The following is a 24715-nucleotide window of genomic DNA, read 5'->3' on the forward strand; positions in this document are numbered from 1 at the left end:
TAAACACTAAAATATATATCCTAATCCACCAAACAGTGATACCTTTATAGGCCAGCCGGGATGTACAATATACGTATTGCAACAAGTATAGTATATTGTGCATTGCGGTTGGCCAATAAAGGTATCACTCTTTAGTGGATTTTTGTTTGAATTTACTAAATGGCCAACACTGCCTATATCTTAATATAAAGCTATGTTTCTGAGTGTTGCTCCAAATGGAGGACCTCTAGGCCTTCCTCCTGGGCAGGAGGTTGAAATGGAGGACGTGTCCTGAAAAAGGAGGACCCAGCCTGGTCCCCCTGCAGGCCTCCTGGGATTTAACAAAAGGGGAAAGTGGCCGATGGTGGATCCCAAAGGGAGGCGTGGAGAAAGGAAAGAAAAGGGAAGGGAGGGAGGGAAGGGAGGAAGGCAGCCTGGCTGAACGGAGAGGCAAAGCCAGACAGGAGCTCCATCGTCGGGAGCAGGTAGGGGACAAGAAAGGGAAGATATTGGGGGGAACTTTGTAGGACTGGGGTCCTTCTTAGCAAGCCCCCCTCAGTGTTTTTTGGGAGCAGCTGGAGTCCCACCTTTCCTTGCTGGCTGCCAGCAGCAGCTCAGTCCCTCATATAGCTATGGAGAGGTGGGGGGGGGGGACTCGTGGGGAACCACTTTAATCAGGTTTGATACCAGATTATTGGATTATTTCTGCAGTTTCTCTCTCTGTCTCTCTCTTTCGGGTTTCCAGCCAGAGGCCATTTCATTCCCAGAGCCCTGAGGGAAAAGTTTGTCCCTCTCTGCCCAACTTTTGTTTATCCTCCTGAGAAGGGCACAGGGTTGGGAATGACCCCTTGGCGCACTCTGGGGTTACATCCACACTGGAGAAATAACCCAGTTTGGCACCACTTTAACTGCCCCGTCTCGTCTCCCCCATTTCCAGGTTTTTGGGGATTATTGTGAATTTATTGAGTAGGCTACGTTTAGGAGCCTGTTTAAGAGTAGTTTAAATCAAAACCAAAAATGTTGCACCTGAGAGTCTACAAAAACTGGCCAGAAAGATGGGAGGAACTTGGATGAATTACACTGGGTCCTTGGTATCCCTGTGGATAAAAAAAATCTGTGGATGTTCAAGCCCCATTACATACAATGGCATACTGAAATGGCGTTCCTTATATAAAATAGAAAATCAAGGCTTGCTGTTTGGAATTTATACTTTTAAAAAAACATTTTCAAGCCACAGATGCTTAAATCCATGGATAAAAAAAATTCATGGATAAAGGAGAGCTGACTGTACCTTTTAAAAAACTATAGTTCCCAAATTTACTCAGTCAGTATAGCAGTGGCATCTCTACACTTGATGCCACACAGTGTAGTAACTCATGGTGTCACCCCCCCCCTCCCCAAACACATACCATTGACATCCTCCCATACATCGCCATACAGAATCCTTAGTAATGTTTTTTGTACTAATGTTACTCATAAATCATAATTCCTGTACATTACACTGAATATAATGGTAACAGCTGTGACATAGATGACTAGCAAAACATTTTTTCAATATCACACGCACAGCCTAAATGTATTTACATATGCATAGTTTAATGTGATGGAAATGAAAATTGGGTAAAATGCGATGTTTTTAAAGAATAAAAATTTTACTAAAAATATTTGGGGGGGGGGCAATTTTGAAATACTAATTTTAAAAAAATCTGGAGCCTCACCCCACTCACTCCAATTCTTCAGTATTTTAAAGTAATGCAGACAAATGCCACAGCCTGTTTGCCAAAAGGCCAATGTTTGAGGAGGAGTGGTGTCACCTCCCCCTTACAGTGTCACCTGGTGTGGTCTGCATCCCCCTAGTGACACCACTGCAGCATAGGCTGCTGGGGTTCTGGGAGTTAAAGACCCAAAATAAAGGTTTTCCAAGCTGTAAGCATGAGATAAAAGCTCTAAACATGGGATAAAAGGGAGACAGTAGCTCAACAGTTAAGATGCTGACTCTAGACCATAAGGTCAGCAGTTTGAGGCCCAAACGTCACTAGTCCCAGCTTCTGCCAACCTAGCAATTTGAAAGCATGTAAAAGTGCAAGTAGATAAGTAGGTACCACTTCTGTGGAAAGGTAACACTGCAATCATGATGGCCACATGATCATAGAGTTGCGCTGGCTCTTCAGCTTAGGGAGATGAGCACCACCTCCTACAATCAGACACAACTAGATAATCTTGTCAAGGGAAAACTTTTACCTCTACCTTTTAAGCATGGGATAGAGGACATGCAGGTCACTGGTCTATTCTGATTCAGTATTACAGGTATATGTACAGTAGAGTCTCAATTATCCTCTATTTGGTAACGACTCTGGCTATGTTTTTCTGGATTCCCCTACTCAGCTACTCAAATATTAGTTTTATATGCTGTTTTATATCTTGTTTTATCTGTTTTATTGATTATTGTAATTTTATCTGGATTTGTACGCCGCTTTGATCTGAATTGGAAAAGCGGGATAGAAATAAACTTATTATTATTATTATCTGACATAAATGGGCAGTCCCATGGTCGGATAGCCAAAAATGTTGGATAATCCGGAGGGTCATAGGAAAAGCCTAGCAATCACTATGAAAAGCCTTGAATGACTATGAAAAGCCTAGCAATCACTATGAAAAGCCTTGCAATCACTATAAAAAGTGCGCTTGGGGCCTGGTGGTGCTCACCGCCATGCTTGGAGCCCTTTTCGGCTGGGGGCGTGGTAAGGGCTCCAAGCCATGCCCACGGACTATCCGACGTCAGATAATCCGGAATGTCGGATTACCGAATGTCGGATAATCGAGACTCTACTGTATTAACAATGTGGAACATATGGTCCACCAAATGCTGTTAGCTGCAACATCCATCACTCCTAGCCAATATGGGCAACGGTGAGGGATAATGGGGACTGCAGTTGACTAACATCTGGGGATACATACAGTATTTCTGCCTCCAGCAAATGGCAGTTGCCCTTAACTAGTTGATCTCCCATCTAGTTCAAACTTGATCAGAAAGTTAAAGAAATGAGAACTTTGCTGCACCTGTGTCCTCAAGAATGTCAGTAGGGTGGGAGGAGAATTAGAAACTGGGGGTCCTTCTGCCATTCCCCCCTGCAGATCAGATTTGGTGGGGAAAACCCATGACGGGAGAAGTGTGGCCTGGCCTGTATGCAGGCAGCCTCTGTGAAAGGCTCCTTCAATTGTTTTTCATGTTTTTGGGAAGTGTGAGCATCAGTGACCTCTGCATCTTGGCATAGCTGGGGAGCACTGCAGGGAAGGGTTGCAGTTGTCACAGTAAATCAGTCACCTGCTGTGTGATGGACTTGATTATTTGTCGTGCATGTCCCTTACAGAGGAATCATTACAAAGTGGAAAGCAGTGGTTCCATTGCCTGCAAAAAAGTTATGCCCTGTTTTCTCTCCTCCCTCTCTCTCCCTCTTTGCATGTTCCTATGCATGCAGCCCCCAAGGCACTTTTTTATGGCTTCCCCCTCCCTCAACACCAGAAAAGCTTTTCAGCAAAAAATGGCCACCTGGCTTTCATGAAGGTCTGGGGTTTGCAAATTTTGGGGAGCTGCAGCGGAGAAAAAAAAAGAACAAATCAAAACACAGAGTGTCTGTACCATGTCAGTTTTGCCGCCCGCCCATTATTTGACCTTTTAATACCTCTCTTCCTCATAGTGCTGGCCACAGTGTGTGTCAGAGAGAGAGGAAAGGGGGGGGGGTCTGACTTCCAAAGATACTTGCCATCAGAGTAATGGGTCAAGGAAAATTCTGTATGCCTGAAGGCTCAGGACTCCGAATGGAAGAGATGTTAGTAATCCAGGCCTCTTTAGAGTCATTAAAAGGGTGACCACTGCAAAGTCTGTTAGGTAGAATTTGGTCATACATATACCATGTACTGACAGCTGTGTAGAAATCACACAAAGGCTAAAGGAAAAAATAAAAAAGGGAAATAAGTTGTGTTATTCAGAAAATAAACATAAATAAAGTTAGAGAAATATTGCAGATAATGAAAATGTTTTAAAAGAATCATAGATAATAGGATGCCACACATACATTAAAGAGAAGCGGTGGGGCCGAATTCACCCTGTACAACATAGGAGAGAGAAAAAAATCAGAAAACTCAAACCAAGAAAAACAAATCAGACACCTGATGGTAGCAAGGACTCAACTGAGCACAGGCCACAGTCTGTAGAAACCCAGAATGTGGCACAGGTTATGGAATATAATCTTCAATCAAATCCACATTGACTCCACTCTACAAGGATAACAAAGTTGCCTTGAGGTGGTGCAATGTTATAGAATATAGTGTTCGGTCCTGCAAAGCAGTTATATGAATGGGTAAACATTAATATATTAAGGACTTTCCCAACAGTTTTGTAACTACTTTTCCTAAATATTTGCAAACTCATTTGACTTTTATGGTTAGACATGTAAATGGTCTCACCACGGCAAAAGCACAGAGATGAGAGTCCTTGGCTTGCCTTATCTAAAATGTTCATATTATGAATTAAGGCCACTTTAATCTATGTGCTCAACAAGTGGAACGGCTGCAAATGGCATTATTGTTCATGTGATTTACCCACTGTCTTGCACTCCTGAGCAAGACAGCTTTTTCAGAACGGACCCAAACATACTGAAAGGGTAGGGCGAGAAAGAATGTCAACAGTAGGCAAATACTGAGAGCTGAGATGGTGTAGTGGTGTGATTGGTGGGCTGGGACTCCAGGAGACTGGGGTTTCAAGCCCCACTCAGCCATGGAAACCCACTAGGTGATATTGGGGAAGTCACACTCTCTCAACCTCAGAGGAAAGCAATGGCAAACCTCATCTAATTCTTACTGAGAAAACCCTAGGACAAGATCATGATAAGTCAGAATCCACTTGTAGTCACATAACAGTAATGTTTGTTGTTGTTTTTATGTGCCTTCAAGGCATTTCTAACTTATGGCAACCCTAAAGCTACCCTATCATGGGGGTTTCATGGCAAGATTTGTTCAGAGGAGGTTTGCCATTGCTTTCCTCTGAAACTGAGAGAGTGTGACTTGCCCAAGGTCACCCAGTGGATTTCATAGCCAAGCTGGGAATCAAACCCTGGTCTCCAGAATTGGAGTCCAACACTCAAACCACTGGCTCTTGTTAATGATAATGTAAATGCTGCACATTCTTATCTAAGGTGTTAGAAGAGGGGTTAGTATTCATCAGGTCATGGGGAACTTTTCCTGAACCACAGCTGTGGGATTAGCCCTGAAGGATTTCACCATCCTGCCATAGCAGTTTTGGTTATCTTCTCTTCTAGATATGTAAATGGTACAGATGTGAACACACATAACCCTTCTCTCATGAGATATGTTTTCTGCATAAGCTAGATGTGTAGGAGGCATTTGCCTTGTAATCCAGAACATAATGAGTGAACCAGTGAGACATAAAATAAAATCCCACCTTGACTCTTTGAGTTTATAACTGGAATCAGACTGGAGTCATTCACACCAGTTACATTCCTTCAGTTGCTTTAGCATAGTTATCACTATTGGTATGTGGATATGTTTACACAAATATCACTGCTAAGCTTCCTTGCAGGCAGAAACTTCATTTTCAAAGCATAATCTCTTTTTGCGCGCGCGCACACACACCCTTTCCCCTACAACAGTGATCAACTACAGTACTGTCTTTTTACATTCTAAATTGATCTGTTGCAGGGCCTGTCCAAATTATTTGATAGTCTTCTGTAAAAAGATGGATGGAGTTTCTATTATGAAAGTCCTTGTTATCTTGTATTGTTTTTGTGTGCCTTCCAAGTAATTTCCAATTTAAGGTGAACCTGTCATAGAGTTTTCTGGGGCTGAGAGTGCGTGACTCACCCAAGGTTACCTGGTGGGTTTCCATTGCTGAGCAGCGGACCTTGATCTCCAGAGCTGTAGTCAAATGCTCAAACCAGTATACCAGTTTGGATCTCTGTTATTTTATATTGAAGGACAAAATAGTGATCTTGATTTGTTTTTTAAAATTATACCTTACTGTGATAAAGATGTTCAGGACCCATGCTTTTATAATATTTACATGTTACAGGAGAAGATTGGTTGTCTTGAGCAGGCCTGTCTCTTAAGAGACATTTGTCTAATGTGACAGATTTTTCTACTGACAATCAGCAAATGAAAGCTTTCCAAGGTAGTCTGGACTTTCCCAGAATATGGCTTTGATATGATCAACATTTTAATGAGAGAATCCTACCAGTCTGTGACATGAATGGCACAGTATTTTGGAAACTTCTTTGCACTGTTGCTCTCTGAACCTCCCATCAAACATGAATAATGACCATATTGGCTGGAGCATCCTGAAAGCTATAGTCCAAAGAAATAACTTTTCAAACTCTGAGATAGGACATCTCTTGACCTAGTCTACAAGCCCTATTGTATGGTATTAACAGAAAAGGGTTTCCTGCCCTGTCCAAGTAGAAGAGAAAGCAACTGTCAAAGAATGCAGACCACAATAAAATATGTAGGGCTAAGGGAATTACCATTTATGGGAGAGGCCCATTCTTGCTTCTAGGCTTCCCATATTGCTGAGAGGCATATATGCTCATGTTCCTCATAATAATAGATCTGTAGTGCTTGTTACTGGCTCTGTAGAAGCTTAAGGGAGATACAGCTTTTCATGCCGAGGCTGCAACATCTGTTTTTTGTCTTATTAAAACAAGTTCTTGTAGGTGCTAGTCCCTGATCCTTTCCAGAGTTGTGGTTCTGCCTATATTGTCCTTCCCTTTTAATAGGAGAGGAGTAAGGTTCCAGAAGTTCTTTAGTCTTCCCCATGTTGCACAGTGCAGAGCAAACAAGGCATGGAAACCACAAGAGACTGTCTGGGAGGGGATTTCCTTGGGGATACATAATGCTAATAGGAAGGTGCAGATGTTGTTGCCTTTGCACTCTAGTGAGCAGGGAAATGTGGAAAACCGAGGGAGCAGTCAAGAATATGTTTTCCACCTGGTTTAACCGCTGACCCTTCAACCTAAAGGGAGCCTCTGGCTGGCTGGTAATTGCCTGCTGGATCTCTGAGGAATGCAGAAAGCACACTGGAGGCCAGGAGGCTTAAGGATTAGCTTTATGAGCAGTGAGATGCTAAGCAGGAAAAATCATATGAAAAACTCTTGCTTCTCTCTATTGCTTACCGGTCCCTGGAGAAAGAGGTCAGATGCAGCCACTTAATATCAGTGTTTGGAAAGTTTATTTTTTGAGACCACCAGTATTCCTCACTTGTTCACCAGTGGGATAGATAGGTTCCTATTATGTAATTCCTTAATGCAAGGGTGGACATGTAAGGGATAGTGTCTACCATCCTTTAAAGGCCACTCTTGGGGGCACACCAGAAGAGACATCACCTCATTTCCAGTTCTTTTTAGGACTAATTTTTTTTTTTTTGGCCCTTTTTAGGTCTGGGCGGGGTGATGGTAGCTAAAGGAAGCAAAGTGCTGTATTTTCAGGCAGTTTTATTATGCTTTGAGCAATTTTGGGGCAAAAAACATCCAATTTTATTTGTGGGTGGGGAAATCAGAGGGATTTGAGAGTGTCTCGGGGAGCACTGCAAAAGTAATAGTGGGGTCTGCATGGAGGTCATGGGATAGACTTTCCCCATCTCCACCTTAATGGCACTCCAATTCATTCACCTGTCTCACTTTTAGTCACAGTAGGCTTGTCTCCATAATATGATCTGGGGAAAGTTTGACTATTTATTTATTTGAAGTATTTTTAACCTGCTCTGGTGGTACTCTCAGAATAGCTGGTAGATCAATTAAAAAGACCCAACCGTCTGTTTTCAGGCTTATGATGTAAAAGACATGACACAAAGCGAAAGGAGTATGAGGGAAGAGGAAAAAACTGAACTCAGGCACCAGTTATTTGCAGGTTTAATAATGACTAGATGGGGTGGACACAATTTGAAATAGTCTGGTGAATGAGTGCCTCTGGATGACACTTAAAGGAAAGCCAAAGTCAGCTGTTTTTTTCCCCAGCAGGCTAGGTAAATTAACCTTAGTTCTCTTTTCTTTTGCTACTACTAAGGTGACCAGATGTCCTCTTTTCCATGTCTTAAATGTCCTATGTTTCAACCTTCTGTCTAGGGGAACTTCCTTCATTTTGAGCATGACTAAAAAGACCATTGAATAACAACATGTTTGCTGTTGCCCTTTGAGAAATGCATCTCCTTAGAAGCCTGTCCTCACTGCAAATAGGAGGATAGGTTGGATCCTTCTAAAGTTCTTTTTCTCCTAAGAGTTTAATAGATTTTAGCCACCACAGGAGCAGGAGCAGACAAGACTCCCCCCCAGAGCTCAAGACACATTTATTTCTTGGAGAGGAAAAGGACGGCAATAAGCTGCTTGAGGACCCAATACAAATGTTGAAAGGGGTTTTCCCTTAATTTCAGCACAATGGACAAATGAAAAGAATAATTTAAATGTAGAGTCAAGGTTTTGTTGCAAGACAAGTACAATTTTAAGCATTTCTCTTGCTCAGAATTCCATAAGTCAGTGGTGTCACTAGGGTTGGCATCACCTGGTGCAGTAACTCACAGTGTCACACACTCCCATCCACCTATCCCACACCATGCAGAATCTTTAGTCATGTTTTTATGCTAATATTGCTCATTAATTGCAATTCCTGCATATCACTGAATATCATGGTAATAGTTGTGACATAAATAGTTGGGGGGTGCGGACTGCACCAGGTGACACCCCAGAAGGGGGTGACACCTAGCTGAGTGCCCCCCACACCATGCGGCACACCAGGCAGGGAGGAAGGGGTGCCCTGGGACTCTTCTTCCCTTCTTGCTCGGCATGGCTTTACACATGTGTAAAGGCATGCCGGGGAAGGTAAATGAGGGTTAGTCCTTTTGGCCCTGCTCCCTGAAGCCCTGCCTCCCCACACCAGGTGTCACCCCAATATGGGACACCACTCATCATGAGCACAGCCTCAGTGCACTTACATATACATAGTTTCATATGGCTGAAGTCAAAATATGGTGAAAGGTGATGTTTTAAAAATATTTTTTGTAAATAATTTTTAATTTTTTTAAAATTAAAAAAAATTAAAATTAAAATTAATTTAAAAACACTGGGGCCTCTCCTTTCTCCTTCTACTGAGCCTCACCCCACTCACCCCATCTCTTCAGCATTTTGATGGGACACAGGCGAATACTACAGCCCATTTCTGCCAAAATGCAGATGTTTGAGGAGCAGTAGTGTAACTCTAGTCCTCATCCCCACACCCCCTTCATGATGCCACTGCTATAAGTATATTGTCAGGCAAGAAAACATTTCATCTAGGATAAGTTCATCAGAAAAATATGGTTGAGTACATAATAAAATTAGTAAATATAATATAGCTGTAAATAAACTATATTAAATGAATGTATATTTATATTAATATTTTTAGCTTTCATTTTGTAATATCCTACATTTTCCTTAAATGTCCTACATTTACACGGCCTAGTCCTTTGCAGTTATGACATCTGATCAATCTGGCTACTACAGCCTTGGTTGGCCTCTCCTGTTGTCTGTTCTGTGGAGATGAAAGCCATGTCAGAGGTGGAGAACTTTTTCACTGTGAAGCACCCTTAACCATATCAAAAGTCAAACTCATTGTGATAAGGCCAGAGCTGAAAATGATTAAAATCTATAGTATTGCAGGCTTATGTGGTGCAATCTTTGCTACCTTTTGTTTGTATACTGCCTTTTCTGTCTGTGACATTCCATGTGAAATTAGGTGAAGGACTATATATAGGTAGCGGCTACATATTCCCAACCCTAAACCTAAATGAGGCTGTCACAGAATTACCAGGTGCTATGCATTTGAGATGCAGCCTTAATCTGTCGATTGTCTAAACTGTTTTTAGGCCATAAAGTTTCCATTAACTGGTCAGCACAGGCCTATTTTAACTGACAAGGCAGTTTTTAATTAGTAGGGCTTGGACGTTAAGGGTACAAGGTTTATTTTAGAATTATTTTGTTGGGATTATATTTTTGGAAGGGCAGATCCGGCAGCAACCTGAACATTATGTGTTGGAACTTTAAGGTCTTTGCCAGTCAGACATGCAGCTTCACTGTTTTCCATAAGCAATATTTTTTTTTATTTATATATCAATGTTCTAACATGGGCAGGAAATTCCAAAACAGTTAAAATACATAAAATAAAAATGCTTATCAATAAATATGTAAAAAAATTACACAGTGGAAATGAAAACCAAATTAAAATGCCCTTGCTTTCTCCTTATAGTTTTTTCCTTACTTTCTCTGCCTTGTTTTGCATTCTTTAGTGTTGCATTTATTCGAAAAAATGTTAATGCCTGTACAATAATAAACTCTTTTGTGCCTTCCAAAGGTGACTTTTATTTAGTGATTCTGCACGCTCTCATACATTAGCTGGAATACATACACATATAAGTTACTTCCTATCACTGAAAAAATCTATTGGTTCTTAAACCCTTGAAACTGAATTGTAATGACTGTGTGCTTGTTTGTAGCTCCAGAGCGTAGTATACAATGTTTGAAATTGCCCTTAGAACTTTTAAAATTGAAGTCCAGGATGGTTCTTAGATTGCTTTTAGGAGTTTTTAAAATCTTTTAATCTTTGCATTATTTTAATTGGTTGTTATTTGTTTATCACCTCGGGAGCTCCTGAGGCTGGGAAGCAATACAGAAATATTTTAAATAAATGCACAAACAAACAACGAGGCAGCAAGAAGTGGGACTCTTTTCAAATGGGGAACAATGGGTACTTGGCCCATTGTCAGCCCTGCTCCTGACACTAGGTAATAATAATATAATAGGATTTATTTATATGCTACCCAATCACTGGGAATCCAGGTGGCTTACGGTTCCCTGCCCTCAGGCTTACAATCTAAAAGACACGACACAAAAGGAGAAGGGATTGATGGGGGGGGGGATGGATCAGGTCCAGCATTCTTCTCTCCCTCTGAGGCCTGGACCAAGGCAGATGGACTGGAGGGAGGGCTCTTCTTCTTCAGGCTAGCCCTGGTGGAGCTATTTATAGGTAGATACCAGTGCATCAGATGCATAGGGAATTTTGCAGGGTGAGGTTCAGATGTCAGTTAAATATCCACAATTGTTTGAAGTGCAACCAACCTGTGGTACAGCAAAGCTTGCAAGGTTCAGTTCCATGGTGGGGACACGCTTGAAGTTAAAGCAGCAAAGAGGAAGTTTTGTTCATGGAGAACTAGTTATTTCAGTGTCACAGCTGTTACCTTTGTCCCCATTGCTGATTCAAACAGTGATGCAAAGAATATGCAACTTGTGCGCTTTCTTGGTTTTGAGTTCCTTTCTGTTTGCCAGCATCACAGCTCTAGAGGTCTGTTGTCCTTTTTCACATGGCAGTGTAATGCTCTCTTGCTTATATATAGTAGGGACAGAGAAAGTACACGGTGGGGAGGAGTGTTTCTCTGGCACATTCCTGCACTCAGTGTGCAACGCCATCTATGTAGTTTTCTGCTGGTCTCCATCAGCAGAGCAGATGACTAGAAGCTGAAGTGGCTGCAATGTCTGTTCATACTGCCCTGAAAAGAACTATCAGGAGGATGCCTCCTAGTTTGATGGCATGAGACATATCTTTTGCAGAACAGCAGATCTAGTTCAATGACCTTGGTATATCTCTTTGTATCTTCCTTTTTGGAAAGCCCCAGACCCCAGTCTGTGTATGCCATGTGGAGCACGTTCTTCTGAGCAGTTTTTAATGTTGCCACAATTATAATCTGTTGCAGATCAGAGTCCTCACATTGAAAACAGAGCCTGAATCCTGGCCACATTAACATCTCTGTTGAAATTAAAAATGACAATTATCTTTTTTTTGGGATAAGACGGGGGATTAGTTTTGTAAGACTGTACTGGTCCAGACATTCATTATAAATGTTGTTACTTATATCCATTTTTTATCATTTCTGTAGCCTATTTTAATATATAAAATGCTTCTGATGTCTTGTGTTGTGTCAGTTTATACTAATAAAATCCCATAAAGTAATTTTGTTTGGGAGAAGATATTTTGTTCAAGGCCATTCCTGGAGCTTCCTGGCTGAACAAGGAGTTGATTATGTATCTCCCCCATATCTCCAAACAAACACTATATCAAGTACCCCATGCTTGGTGTTTCTGATCCGCTGGGGTGGAAGTCCCTCTTCAGCAAAAATTTGGTAGTGGGTTGACTCTGTCCATTTTAGTATTGTGTAAAGTGAATTTGGAGGATCTCATTTTCCTCCTGACTCTTTGAAAAAATGCCAAGGGCTTTTTTTTTTTTTTGAAGATGGAGTTGGCAGTAAAAAAACAGACAAATGCATGAGTGCCATCTTTTTTTCCTGCAAGTCTGAACAGTCTTCAGTGTGCATTATTGTTAGCAATATATCTTTAAAATGGAGCCTTTATCTCCCACATGGCCCCATGAAATCTTGCCTCTTCAAAAGTTGGTAAAAATTGTGAGATTCAGGTACTTTTAAAGAGGCTTCATGTTCAGATGCAAAATCAGACATGTAGCTGAGATTTCCTCAGGATTTGGCTTGTAAACTGGCCATTACAATAGTAAATTATCAACAGCCACTCCAAGGGAGTTGCAAGAGGAGGGAGGAACCTGGCTGTTTCCCCCCATCTACTGTGTATTTGGTGAGGCTGAGAGATGGTTGCTGGGATTCCACAAATGTGATTGGCAGGTTGCCATTGGTGACCCTGGGTACCATTAGCAGACACTCATGTGGCTATCCCCTTAATGGCATGAAACAAGGCACCCCATTACTTTGCTGGCCATTTGGAGAATGAATGAGATCTCTAACTGGGAGGGCTTCATGAAATAAAAAGAGGTGGTGATTCTTGTGGACTCTCTACTTCAAATCAGGAGGTGGTGCTGATGCTCTCATATGTGTAGAATGTATTGGACAGGCCTCTCTGTGTGGGACAGATGCCTCCTTTGCTGCTCCTTGGGCATTTTCAGCTCTGGAAAGTTGATCCCAATAAAGTGTTGCAGGTGCATCTGGGGGAATCAAGGCTGCTGGTGACACCACTCTTGTTTGCTGTTTGTCTTCTGTTGCAGGGTGTAGAATGCTGGCTCCAGAGAGGTTAGGCCTGCCCACTTGACCTTTGCCATCATCATGCTGTGTCCATGGCGGGGGAAGCTGAAGCTCTTTCTTGGCACTGTGACGCTGGTCTTCCTCATCTCATGGCTCTACCTCTTTATGGGTATGGGATGGATCCATTGTCTTATAAGATATGCAGTAGTTCTATGTGGAAAAGGGGCTGGGTTTTGGCCTCTGCTTTAAACTAGGTGGGCATCTGTGACCCTCCTGCTGTATTTGCATGGCAGCTCACACTGGTTGAACTGTGATGACTAGGGCTGATGAGAGCTGTCGGCCAAAGAAGGTTCATAGTTTCCTTCTCTTTATTTCCCCCCTTCAGATCCCTACCAACACATAGTGATCGCTCCCTTTCATCTCATTGAATTCTTTCATCTTTCCAGTTGTGAAGAAATTAAATTATATACAAATAACATTTTAGCTGAATGGATTTATTTCCCATCTATCCACCATTTAGGTCCTCAGAACAGCTGACAAACATTTAGACCTTCTTCTCCAGCACAAACTAACAAACTTCCTCATCATACAGCTCAGTATCTTCTGAGTGAGCTCTTCCTAGAACTGCTCACTCCTCAAATCAGATTGGGAGTAAAAGTGATGGAAATGTTCAGGTCAGGGGCACTGGGTCATTGTCTGCCATACATCTACTTTTTCTGGCAGATGACTTGGTGATAATTCTCACTAGAGAGGGCTTGGGGAAACTGTCCTTTCCTATTGCAGATGCTAGTGGCAAGGAAACCTCTGTGCTCCAATTGAAAATAATGCCATAAAATGGCAGATAGGGAAGAAAATTCTGAAAAACCTTGGCCTAAATCCTGTTGCCCAACTAGGATAGCCCCATTGAATAAAAGTGACCTGTGTAAGAAGATCAACTGATTAATTGAGCCTCTTCAAGTTGAGATTAACCATTAGAAACAATATTTACTACATGAATGCCTTTCAGCTGCAGTGCAGAGAAGGAACCAAATTTGGGGTGTCACTATCCATCCACAATCTGTTCTACCCAAAAGCAACAATACTGTTGAAACTGATCAAAGAGACTCACATCTTTTACAATTAAGTTATTCTTTCTGTTAGTTTGCAATTTAACGCTATATGGTAGCAAGGTTATGAATGGTGATGTCAGAGGCAGAGATGCTCCCTGCTATTTTCACTGCTCTCTTCTCCTTTGCGTTTCTAGTCCTTGCTTTTCTAGTCAGGGTGATGTTGAGCATTTATCTCCTTAAACACATAGGCATATAAAATGCTGGATCCGGAGATCTGTCTGATCTGACATTTTGTTCATAAAGGGACAAGCAAATATGGGAAATCCACAAGGAAGACATTAATGCAACTATATCACCTTGCTTTTGTTCTCCAGAAACTAGGCAGCAGAAGAATAGTGCCTGTGATTCTGGAGATAACAGTCATCATCACTAACAGCCACTAATAAGTCATATCCTCCATGAATTTGTTTAATTACTTTTTAAAAGCATTCATGAACATCACTGTACTTTCTAGTGCAGAACTCCTTAATTTGATGATGTACTCTGTGAAAAAGTACTTATTTCCCTTCATACAGCATCATTAGGGGAAAAAACTTCTTATCTACCTTCTCTACATCATGCATAATTTTATATTCCTTGATCATATATATTTCTCCTTTACTTGCCCTTTTCCCTAAGCTAACAAAACCTAAATGTTGTAACCTTTCCTTGTAGAATAGTTGATATAACCCCTTGATGATTTTGGTTGCCATTTGTGCAGCTTTTCCAGTTTCGTTGAGTATTTTGTTTCATATCCATCCCCTGGAGGAGCATCAAGCAATTTTTTTTGTAGCATTGAAGGAGCTGTTCAACATGAAGGCCTTTTTACTAAAGAGCAGGGTAATTGCCTAAAGAGAATGATAATCATTAAATTAATAAAATCTGAATACATTTAATTGCAATGGTTTTTTAAAGTTGGGAGAGTATTTAAAGTGTTGAATTTTGCACCCTCTCGGTATAAGAATTCAACTTGATCACAGTAAATATTTATTTAAGCTGTTCTGTGTCTTTAGGTGTTCTTGCTTACTCTTCCACCAAATTATGAATTAGAACCCTGTCTTCACCTTTCCCATGTTTATATTTTTGGGATTCCTTCTATAGATGGATGTTCCCTTATACTCCCTCCTTGCTTTGGGGACCATGCGAGTCGTTACTTTGACCGTGAGGCCTTGGTGTCCCAGGTCCAAAAAGTGGAAGAGGAAAACCAGCTTTTGAGGATGCAGCTCAGTCGCTCTCAGGTGCAGGATGAGGTGCTTGCTGGGACTGACAGCAACCAACAGGGGACGCAGTTGGTAGATGACCAGGAAGGAAGGAGCAACTACACTGGTTGCCCCAAGCAAAGGATGGTTCAGAAATGTGAGGTAAAGATTTCGCTTCAATTCATCCTTGATGCATCTTGTGTATTGTACATTGGTAGGCAGAGAATTTTGGGGAAAGGCATTTGAGTGTGTGTTGTAGGCTCAGGCCCATGACTCACCAGATTCCTAAAGGCACTGGGTATGGCCCTATCATGCTTTGTACTGTACCAACTGAACGTACCTAATCTCTTCTCATTTCAGAAGCTAGGCAAGGTCAGGCATGCTAATTACATGGATAGGAGGCCACCAGGGATCTCCAAGAAGGGCAAAGAAAGAAGTCTGCCTGTAATTTTGGAGATCTGCTGCTAGTCAAGAGTTGATCATACTGCTCTGGATGGACCAGTGGTCTGACTCAACGTTAAAGCAGTATGTTCCTATGCTGCTTTCTGCTTTAGCTACTGAAGCGTTTACTTAGTAGTAGAGGGTATGAAGGAACAAGAGGCTTTGGTGCTTTCTCTCCCCCTAGAAGTCATTTTTGTGACAGCCTACTGAGTCAAAGGAGGCAGTACTAATTTATACTTAGCTTCCATTCCCAAATCTTTTTTTCCCCTATATCCAATTTGTTCTTGGGGGAAAGGTGGTCTACTGACATCTTTATTGTAGGGAATGAAGGCAAAGAAGGCATTGACATGCCAGATGATTCTGCAGGTAGAATGATGAAGGAAGTAACTGGAAATGTCGAGTTCTAACAGAAAAGAAGGGGATAGAAAGGAGAGACATCCTCTTGCATTGAATTGTGTTGGCTTTTGCATTTCTGAACAGCTCCTCCATGTTGCCATTGTGTGTGCTGGCTACAACGCAAGTCGAGATGTAGTTACCCTGGTGAAATCCATCCTCTTCCACAGGTAACCTGAATCAGGGATGTTGGTGATGAGGTGGGGATATATTTTTTTTAAAGCACTGAATGAGACTTCTGTCTCCAGTGCTTGGAAACATGGGAGGCTGAAATTTAATGTCTTTCTGCATCTTGGCTTTTAAGCTACAGTTCTAGATGATGGAGAGGAGCTATAAAACAAGCTGAGACTGGCTCAGAGAAAGCAGACTTGGGGTTTGTTGTTCATTTGTATTTTTTGTCGTTTGCCGTTTATTCTCTCCTTCCTAGTCACAGCTGCAAGGATTCCATATTGCAGAGAAAAAAGGAGTCATGGCTCAGTGCCATCAATGGCTACTAATCAAGATGGCTATATATCTCCTCTGGCATTGGCAGCAGTATTGTGCTGGGAACACAAAATACACTTGAACTCATGTCCTGCTGGTGGACTTCCTGTAGGGAACTGATTGACTGCTGTGTTCTTACTAATGTGTGGCACAGCTGATTAAAGGATTTTGTTTTAAAAGGCATCAGCTGCAGCACACAACTGGGAGAATGTCTGTTGAAATGCTTGTCAAATTCTTACTGTCAGTTGTTCTATGAGTTGTTTCTTTCCTTGACAGAAAGAACCCTCTCCACTTCCATCTCATCACAGATTTGGTGGCCCGACAGATCCTGCAGACCCTCTTCCAGTCCTGGATGGTGCCTTCAGTTCATGTTAGCTTCTATGACGCTGATGATTTGAAGGTAGGAAAGCTGCATCTAAGTTTCTGTTTCCCCCTTTTGAAATTGCCTTTCCAGATTTCTGTGTTTTTGTAAAGTGAATTCTGTATGGAAGGCCTTGCATAGGAATTGTTGGCTTGGACAGGAGCACAGCATGGAAATGGTACTTGAACAAATAACATGCTATTTGGTTGTTGTTGTTTTTTAACAAGTACACTCTCATGTGGTTAACATGTTGTGGTCAAAGTTAATTTAAAAAAAAATACTTTTAAAAAATCACCAAAATTGGGAGCCCAATAATATTTGCAATAATGAATACAGGTATACCTCATTCAATTAAGTAGATGTGCTCCTGGACATTACTTCTTTAACAGAAATGTTGGCACCAGAGGGAGAAATAACCTGGAAGGAATAGAGATAGGTTCCACCACCACAAAAAAGAAAAGCATTTAACATGTTTCCGCAAACTTTATATTAAAAACTAACACTATACACATGTGAAATGAAGCAACCAGACAAAATAAGCCCTGTAAAAGTAAACAAAAACTTTTTGAATCTTCAAGAGATGTCTTGAAGGCTACTTTCAAAAGGGATCCAGGATGATTTTTTTATTTCTTTCAACAGCCTCCGCTTTTCTTATGATTTCCAGTTTTGTGGCAAAACGTAGAGATTATGCTTTTTCAGCATGCCAGGGTAGCTGGTGAGCAGGGTAATGTGCTTGCTGCTTTTCTTTTAGTTTAGCTCTTTACACATGGTCAGTAAGTGATTCTGGAGGCAGCTATTTACCTTGCCTGTTGTATGTAAGCCCATGCAGCAATAGTAGCATCACCAAGAGAAGAAACCTATTCTTTTCCAGGTCAGGCTTTATTGTATTGTTTACTGCAGACATGCTGCTGCAACCCAGCACTGAAGGTCTGTCTTTCTCCAGCTCTCTTTCACTATCCTCCCAATGCCAATGCTGCAAAAAACTTTCAGTTGAAAGACTTCGTAAAAATGAGTTGCTTTGTCTGGTTTTGTTAACTGTGTATGTCTGTAACTGTTAATTTTTATGAGGAAATATTTATTATGTATTACATCCAAGCTGTGGATGAGCAATACTAATTCTTGCACTAGTTCCTGGTCACCATATGCTATTACTGTCTGCTTGAAGCTTGAGCTGAAAGTTTCAGGCATGCAGTGGCTTTATTTTGGTGCTGCAGCTAAAGCAGCTGCATTTGTATTGTTTGTGGTTGCCCTGGATGCCTTCAGTGTAAGTAAAACTAGGGTTAGTATGGGAGAACATGCATCTTTCTGCAGCCATTTAAACATAGTGATGAAGTCCTATTTTTTGGCTGGCACTAGAAGCTACCGAAGCATGCTTGTTTGAAGGTGCCTCCAAACCAGTCTCTGTGAAATCCTTTCTCTCTCCAAGCACTTGAGAAAATGGTGAGAAAGATGGGTTAGGGATGGGGAGAAGGAACATTGTAGGTCTCTAAACCCTCAGATATTGGTGCACGCCTTGAAATTTTGCCAGAATGTATGGACAAGGATAACACCTCTTAAAATGTGCTAGCAGTGACCTATTGGTTACTGATATTTTTGGATATCTGCTTTTTCAGACATATATACTTGCCTCACAGAAATAATAAACAGTATGGAATTGCATCTGTGTGCAGGCTACAGTGAATTGATGAGAACCAGGAACATTTACTTTTTGAAAGTGATTTGTTGCCTGCCTCCTTCCTCCCACCTTTACTTGTCATTTAAAGAGTGACTTGTTACTTTTTCATTACCTTTATTTTTTTAAAGTATACTTTAGCACATGAAAAATGACCAAAATTACCCCCATTGTTTCCACACAAACAAAGTTTTAGAAATAATGAGTAGATGTGACACTAATACACACACACACACACACACAGTATACAGTATATATAATATATGTACAAGCGAGTTGGTGACTAAAAAAGCCAATTCGGGATAAACAGGTCCAGTTGCAGAAAGCACAGCAGAAAGTCTCCTTGGGTGATGTTTCCAGGTTGCGGTTCTTTCTGCGTTGTCGTTTCTCTTCGAGGCTCATTTGGCGTGAGCTTTTGAAGAAGGCTGCAGCATCGTGGATAGTGCTGTCAGGGATGATGGGAGTTGTAGCTCTTCACCTCTGGCTCGAACTCACCACCTTGTTACGCACCGGCGCTGACCAGTTTTGGCCAGTGGTTAAAGCTTTGCTCTAAAGCAGCAGAGTTACAGAGAATAGGCTGAAGACCCTGACAAACTCTCCAAGCCTTCTCACTCTTGCTTCCACAGAAGTCTTCACACTTCTTCAGGATCCAGCTGGTTCTTGTATCTTCACCCAAGACACCAGACAACTCAGTAGTCTTATATAAAAGATCTACTTTATTCTACTATATACAGCTCCAAAACTATCCAATACAACTCCTCACTACTACCCACTACTACACACAAAATACATTGGGATTCATAGCCATTATTATAGTCATTGCAAAATACCACCCACTGTTGTCTGTTTCCACCCAGTGGGCGTGTACATCCACTCTCATTGGTTCTCTTGGTTCAACCCACAATTAATGATTTCATCATCTCAGCCTTGACCACTTAACAATTCTCAGGTGTGTTCAATTATCCACTTTACATTTCTGTCCTTGGCATTTAGGACTTGTTAATTACATTACCTTTTACATCTGTGTGGCTCCTAATTGCTTTTGCTGAGTCATCCTGACTCTCACATACATGTTTTATTTCTTTCACTGTATATCCCATGTTGCTTTTTCCTTAACAAGTGCGTCTCCATGCCTCCCGATGCGATGCCAGGGAGGACCGTTGTTGGTGATCTATCTGGCCAAGCCTGAGATGTTGTAATGTACTTGTAATGTGACTGCATGCCTCCTCTGTAACTGACCCAATTCCTGCTTTTCAACTTAAGAAATGTTCCCTTTTTGCAGACAGACATTTCCTGGATCCCAAACAAGCACTACTCAGGAATATATGGGCTGATGAAGCTGACACTCACCAAAGCTCTTCCTTCCAACCTTTCCAAGGTCATTGTCCTGGACACAGACATCACCTTTGCCACTGACATTGCTGAACTGTGGGCTGTCTTTGGGAAGTTCTCAGGTGAGTTTTAGGGATTTAGACCCTGGGAGGGATGCTCAATAGTCTTTTTGGCTGATGATTTTAGCAAGTTTGCTAGCCCTTGATGCTGTATGGACTTCTTTTCTGATTTATGTATGGAGTTCTTTTCTAATCTTTTACTTCTTTGCAGATAACTTTGCATCTTTGCAGATATACATGCAATAGGAAGCATGCTTTACCACCGGTTTCCTTCATGAATCTGTTGTTGTCCAGGACTCAGATAGCTGGGTTCCAGGGTGCTTAGCTGAGGATCTGTCCTGAGAATGGGCAAAGTCTACAAGCTGGATTTGGTCTCATTTAACATTTCTCTTAATCCAGACAAGCAGGTGATTGGATTGGTGGAAAACCAAAGTGACTGGTATCTAGGGAACCTCTGGAAGAACCACAAACCATGGCCAGCATTGGGACGTGGCTTCAATACAGGTATGCTCCAACATTCCATAACTGCTGTGTGCATGTAGGTGTGAGTTTCCAGGGTGTGACAGCTTGGAGTTTGGATTAAGCAAGCCCCTGCCCCTAAAGTAACTCAGGTGTTGAGTTTGCAAATGAAGAAAATGAGTGTAAAATTAACAGGGTAGGTGTTGGCAAACACTTTAGGCACATAGAAAATAAGGGCAAGGACATAGGAGGCAAGCTTGAAGGAACATGGTATGCTTAGCCTTGAAGAATACTGAGAAGGGACACAATAGTCTTAAAATATCTGAAGGGCTGTAATTGAGAAGAGGAAAAACACTTTGTCTCTATTGCCCCAGAGGACGCAACCTTAATGTCTAATAATAAGGCTTAACTTCTAGTAAGGTAGATTTTACTTGAATATTAGGAGAACTGTTTCAATGATATGGTACCATTGATGGCAGGCTTTCTGGAAGTCTTCTGGGATAGGCTGGAGAGCCACCTGCTGGAGATGGTCTAATTCTGAATTTCTTGCATTGAGTGGGGTGGGTGGACTAGGTAGCCTATAGGTTGCCTTTGATTATATGCTGGTTTTACATCAGCAGATACTTGCAAGATTATATGGTGGCTTTTTGTTGTTGTTATCCACCCTCAAGTCGACCTCGACCTATAGTGACCCTGTAGATGAGATATCTCTAAGATTCTGGTCCTCCACTGCTCTGCTCAATTTCTGCAAATTGATACCTGTGACTTCCTTAATAAACTCCATCCATCTAGCATGTGGCCTTTCTGCTTCCCTCCATCTTGCCAACATTATTGTTTTTTTCCAATGAGTCATGCCTTCTGTGATGTGTCCAAAGTACGACAACCTAAGTTTTGTCATCTTGGCTTCCAGAAGGAGTTTTGGTTTGATCTGTTCTAGCACCCATTTGTTTGACTTCTTGGCTGTTCATAGTTCAGCAGTCTTCTCCAGCACCACAGTTCAAATGAATTGATTTTCTTCCTATCTTCTTTCTCGACTGTCCAGCTCTTGCATCCATACATTGTAATAGGGAATAAATACAATGGTTTGTACAATTCTGACTTTTGTGCTCAGTTGTTTATGTTTACATTTTAGGATGTTTTCTAGTTCTTTCATAGCTTCCCTCCCCATTCTTAGTTGTCTTATGATTTCTTGACTGCATTTCCCCCTCTGATCAATGTTTGATCCTAGGTATGAGAACTCTTACTATTTTTGTTTCCTCATTGTCTAGTTTGAATTTGTATAAATTCTCCATGGTCATTAACTTTTTTTTTTATGTTCAACAATAAGCCTGCCTTTGCACTTTCTTCCTTGATCTTCCTTAGTAGTTGCTCCAGGTCTGTGATGTTTTCTGCTAGTAGTATTGTGTTGTTTGCATATCTTAGATTGTTGATTTTCTTTCCCCCTATTTTCACTCCTTCTTCTCTGTTCAAGCCTGCTTTTCGTATAATACATTCTGCATACAAGTTGAACAGAACTGGCTTTACAGCACTTTAACTGTCATTGTTCTCTCCTTCCTACCAAGAATCATAGGAGCTGTAGTTTAGGGAAGTTGTTGTCCCTTCTCTGTTAGAGATCCATAGCTTCTCACCCCACCTAAAAACTAGAGTTCACAAGACATATACAGGGAGTGAATGGTTGTCAGTTCCTTGAATTCAGGCATACTCTTCTTAGTTTGAGTTCCCTTGTGGTGAACCTAAAACTCCACAGTGAGTTCCTTGGGTATGGAAAGATGAGATCTGCTTCCTGCCCATTCCTATTTACTTAGGGAAAAGGTTCACTAAGAGCCTTCAGGTATGTTGCAAATGTCACAGTGAAGTGGGAGGAGGCAAATCCCCATCTGCTTGGTACTTCTGGAAAACTCTCATACTTTCTCTTTTTGGCCATCCATGTGCCTCTGGTCCTTGCTACTTACAGTCCATTCTCATATGTGCCTGTGACTGATTACACACATTCTGCATACATGGGTTAACAACAATGGTGCTAGGCTGAGAGATCCTGAATTTATTTTTATGACTAAAGCCCAACCATTTCTCTGACATAGGAGATTATTACATGCACCTTATCCTGTCTTTTTTTCCAATGTGCATTTAACTTCAAAGACAGGTCTTACCACATTCTCCTGTATTGCAGCCTGTATGCAACCCGGGCTTACCACGCATCTTTTTCTCAAGGACAATGCACATGTATCCTATTGGGAAAAAGATGGGATAAGGTATGTGCAATAATCTTCATAGATATTGACCCCCCAGACACATGTTGCTGTTGGTCGTCTTGACAAGTTGGAAGGATTTCATGGCCTCACCTGATAGCTGTTCCAGGACTGCTTGTTCTAATCTAATCCATAGTTCTGCATGTGAGGTAGGCTCCCCCTGGAGGTGGGAATTAGCTCCTTTCTGTCTGCAATAGAATTTCATTGCTATACTGAGAATTAGCCTACTGCACTCAATTGCAAAGGTTTGTCATAGCAAGATTCTTGCTCCATGCATTCAGTAGCCTGTGGTGTGTTTTTCAGAGGGGGGCACTTCCTTGTTTCATGAGGGATGGGCTTCACAGAAACCCAGAGAAGGAGGCACTGCTCTGTGAATTCATCATTCCTTTTTGACATGTCTAGGACCATGTATATAGGAAAGAGCTTGACAGCATGAATTTTGCCTGTTTGCTGGAAATTTCAAAACTTGGCCAAATTACTCCTTTTGGATTCTCTGCTGCCTTCAGAATTCAGGGTGTTGTCCAGAAAAGTATATTTTCTAAGCTTTTGGAAACATATGTGTGAATGGACATGTAGAATTATAGAGTTGGGATGGGGTGGGCAATTATTGGTGGGTAATAAATGGCACATACACACACATACCCCACTCAAGACTTTGGAGGGCAGTTTTTGCTCCTAAATGCTCTCTAGGGAGTGTGAGACATTTTCACCACATTTTTCACACACATTCTAAGCCACTTTAGGCCCGAGATTGGCCTTTTTTGTAACAAGAGATGATCGGGGGGGGGGGGGTCACTTATAATGACCATGGGGGAGGAAAACATGACAAAGATGCCTCTCCAGAGGTTTGTTTTCAAAAAGCAAAATGACCCTCCATGGGGGAAAATGCAAAAAAATGTTTTTTGACCATTGGGGGCCTGTTCTTTCCTCACATTTGGGTTAAGAGGACAGTCATGGAGAGGAAAAGGAGAGTCCACACCCTAGCTTTGAGGAATCCTGTTTGTGCAAAAGCAGCTTTGGCCTTTCCCTAGACTTTGTAAAAATGAGTTGCTTTGTCTGGATTTGTTAACTAAAGTATGTCTGTAAGTGTTACTTTTTATGGGAGAAATGTGATGTTCTTTAAAAGTAACAACATTATCATTATGCTTCTTACATAGAATGTTGCTTCTCCCAGCCTTGGCTGGTCCCTAATGATGCAATATAGGAAGCAGTGAGAAAGGAGATAGCTCATAGAATCATACAGTTGGAAGGGGCTTCATGGACCATTGAGTCCAAACCCCTAACTATTGCAGGATTTCCAGCTAAAGTATGCCCAGCAGTTAGCTGTCTAGCCTCTTTTTGAAGACATCCAGAGAACACCTCACTATCTTTCTGTTATTGCTTCCATTGCCAAACTACTCTCATTATCAAGAAGTTACTTCTAATGTTCAATCAAAATCTACTCCTGTAATTTAAAACCATTAGTTCTGCCCTTTAACGCAGCACAGAACAACCCACACCCTTTTCGTTGTGACAGCCCTTGAGGTATTCAGAGTGTGATTATATCACCCCTTGGTTTTCTCTTTACTAAACTGGACATGTCCAGCAACTTCAACCTCTCCTCATATATTTAGTTCTCTGTGCCTCTTATCTTTGTTGCCCTTCTCTGAACCCACTCCAACTGGTCTTTATCCATCTTAAAATGAGAAGAGGGGCCAGGGAGCATATCCTGCTCAAATGAGAACTTGCAAGAGCAAATCACAGTGGGTGTGTTTTGTGACTTGGATGTATTTTCCTAGAGCAATTTTATTAGTTCATAATATTTACTGTCATAGGTCATTCCCAATAAATGAATAGTGAGCTGCACCCTGTACACAACAGCTAGAATCCCATGTAGCCACCAGTGGATATAGCTAAAAGAGCTGCTGGAGTCCATAAATTTTGGA

At 41.5% G+C, this 24715-nt stretch overlaps 1 protein-coding gene across 3 annotated transcripts in view; it reads left to right on the top strand.

Annotated features, from left to right (window-relative positions):
* The window catches only part of LOC149314635 (xylosyl- and glucuronyltransferase LARGE2s-like), a 68094-nt gene that overhangs the window by 29854 nt on the left and 13525 nt on the right, over positions 1–24715 (top strand). For 2 of the 3 annotated variants that reach the window (XM_089521518.1, XM_089521517.1), the window contains exons 3-8: positions 13078–13223; positions 15244–15503; positions 16263–16345; positions 16935–17058; positions 19974–20145; positions 20482–20586. In XM_089521518.1, the coding sequence (XP_089377644.1) occupies positions 13136–13223; positions 15244–15503; positions 16263–16345; positions 16935–17058; positions 19974–20145; positions 20482–20586 (832 nt within the window). In that variant the 5' untranslated portion in view covers positions 13078–13135. Of the gene's footprint in view, positions 1–403; positions 465–13077; positions 13224–15243; positions 15504–16262; positions 16346–16934; positions 17059–19973; positions 20146–20481; positions 20587–24715 lie in introns of those variants that run through there. The other variant, XM_089521519.1, reaches the window with a different exon arrangement.

The sequence above is a fragment of the Sceloporus occidentalis genome, unplaced genomic scaffold, assembly GCF_023333645.1.
Source record: "Sceloporus occidentalis isolate IW3139 unplaced genomic scaffold, rSceOcc1.0.p SCAF_4, whole genome shotgun sequence".
Taxonomy (NCBI): domain Eukaryota; kingdom Metazoa; phylum Chordata; class Lepidosauria; order Squamata; family Phrynosomatidae; genus Sceloporus; species Sceloporus occidentalis.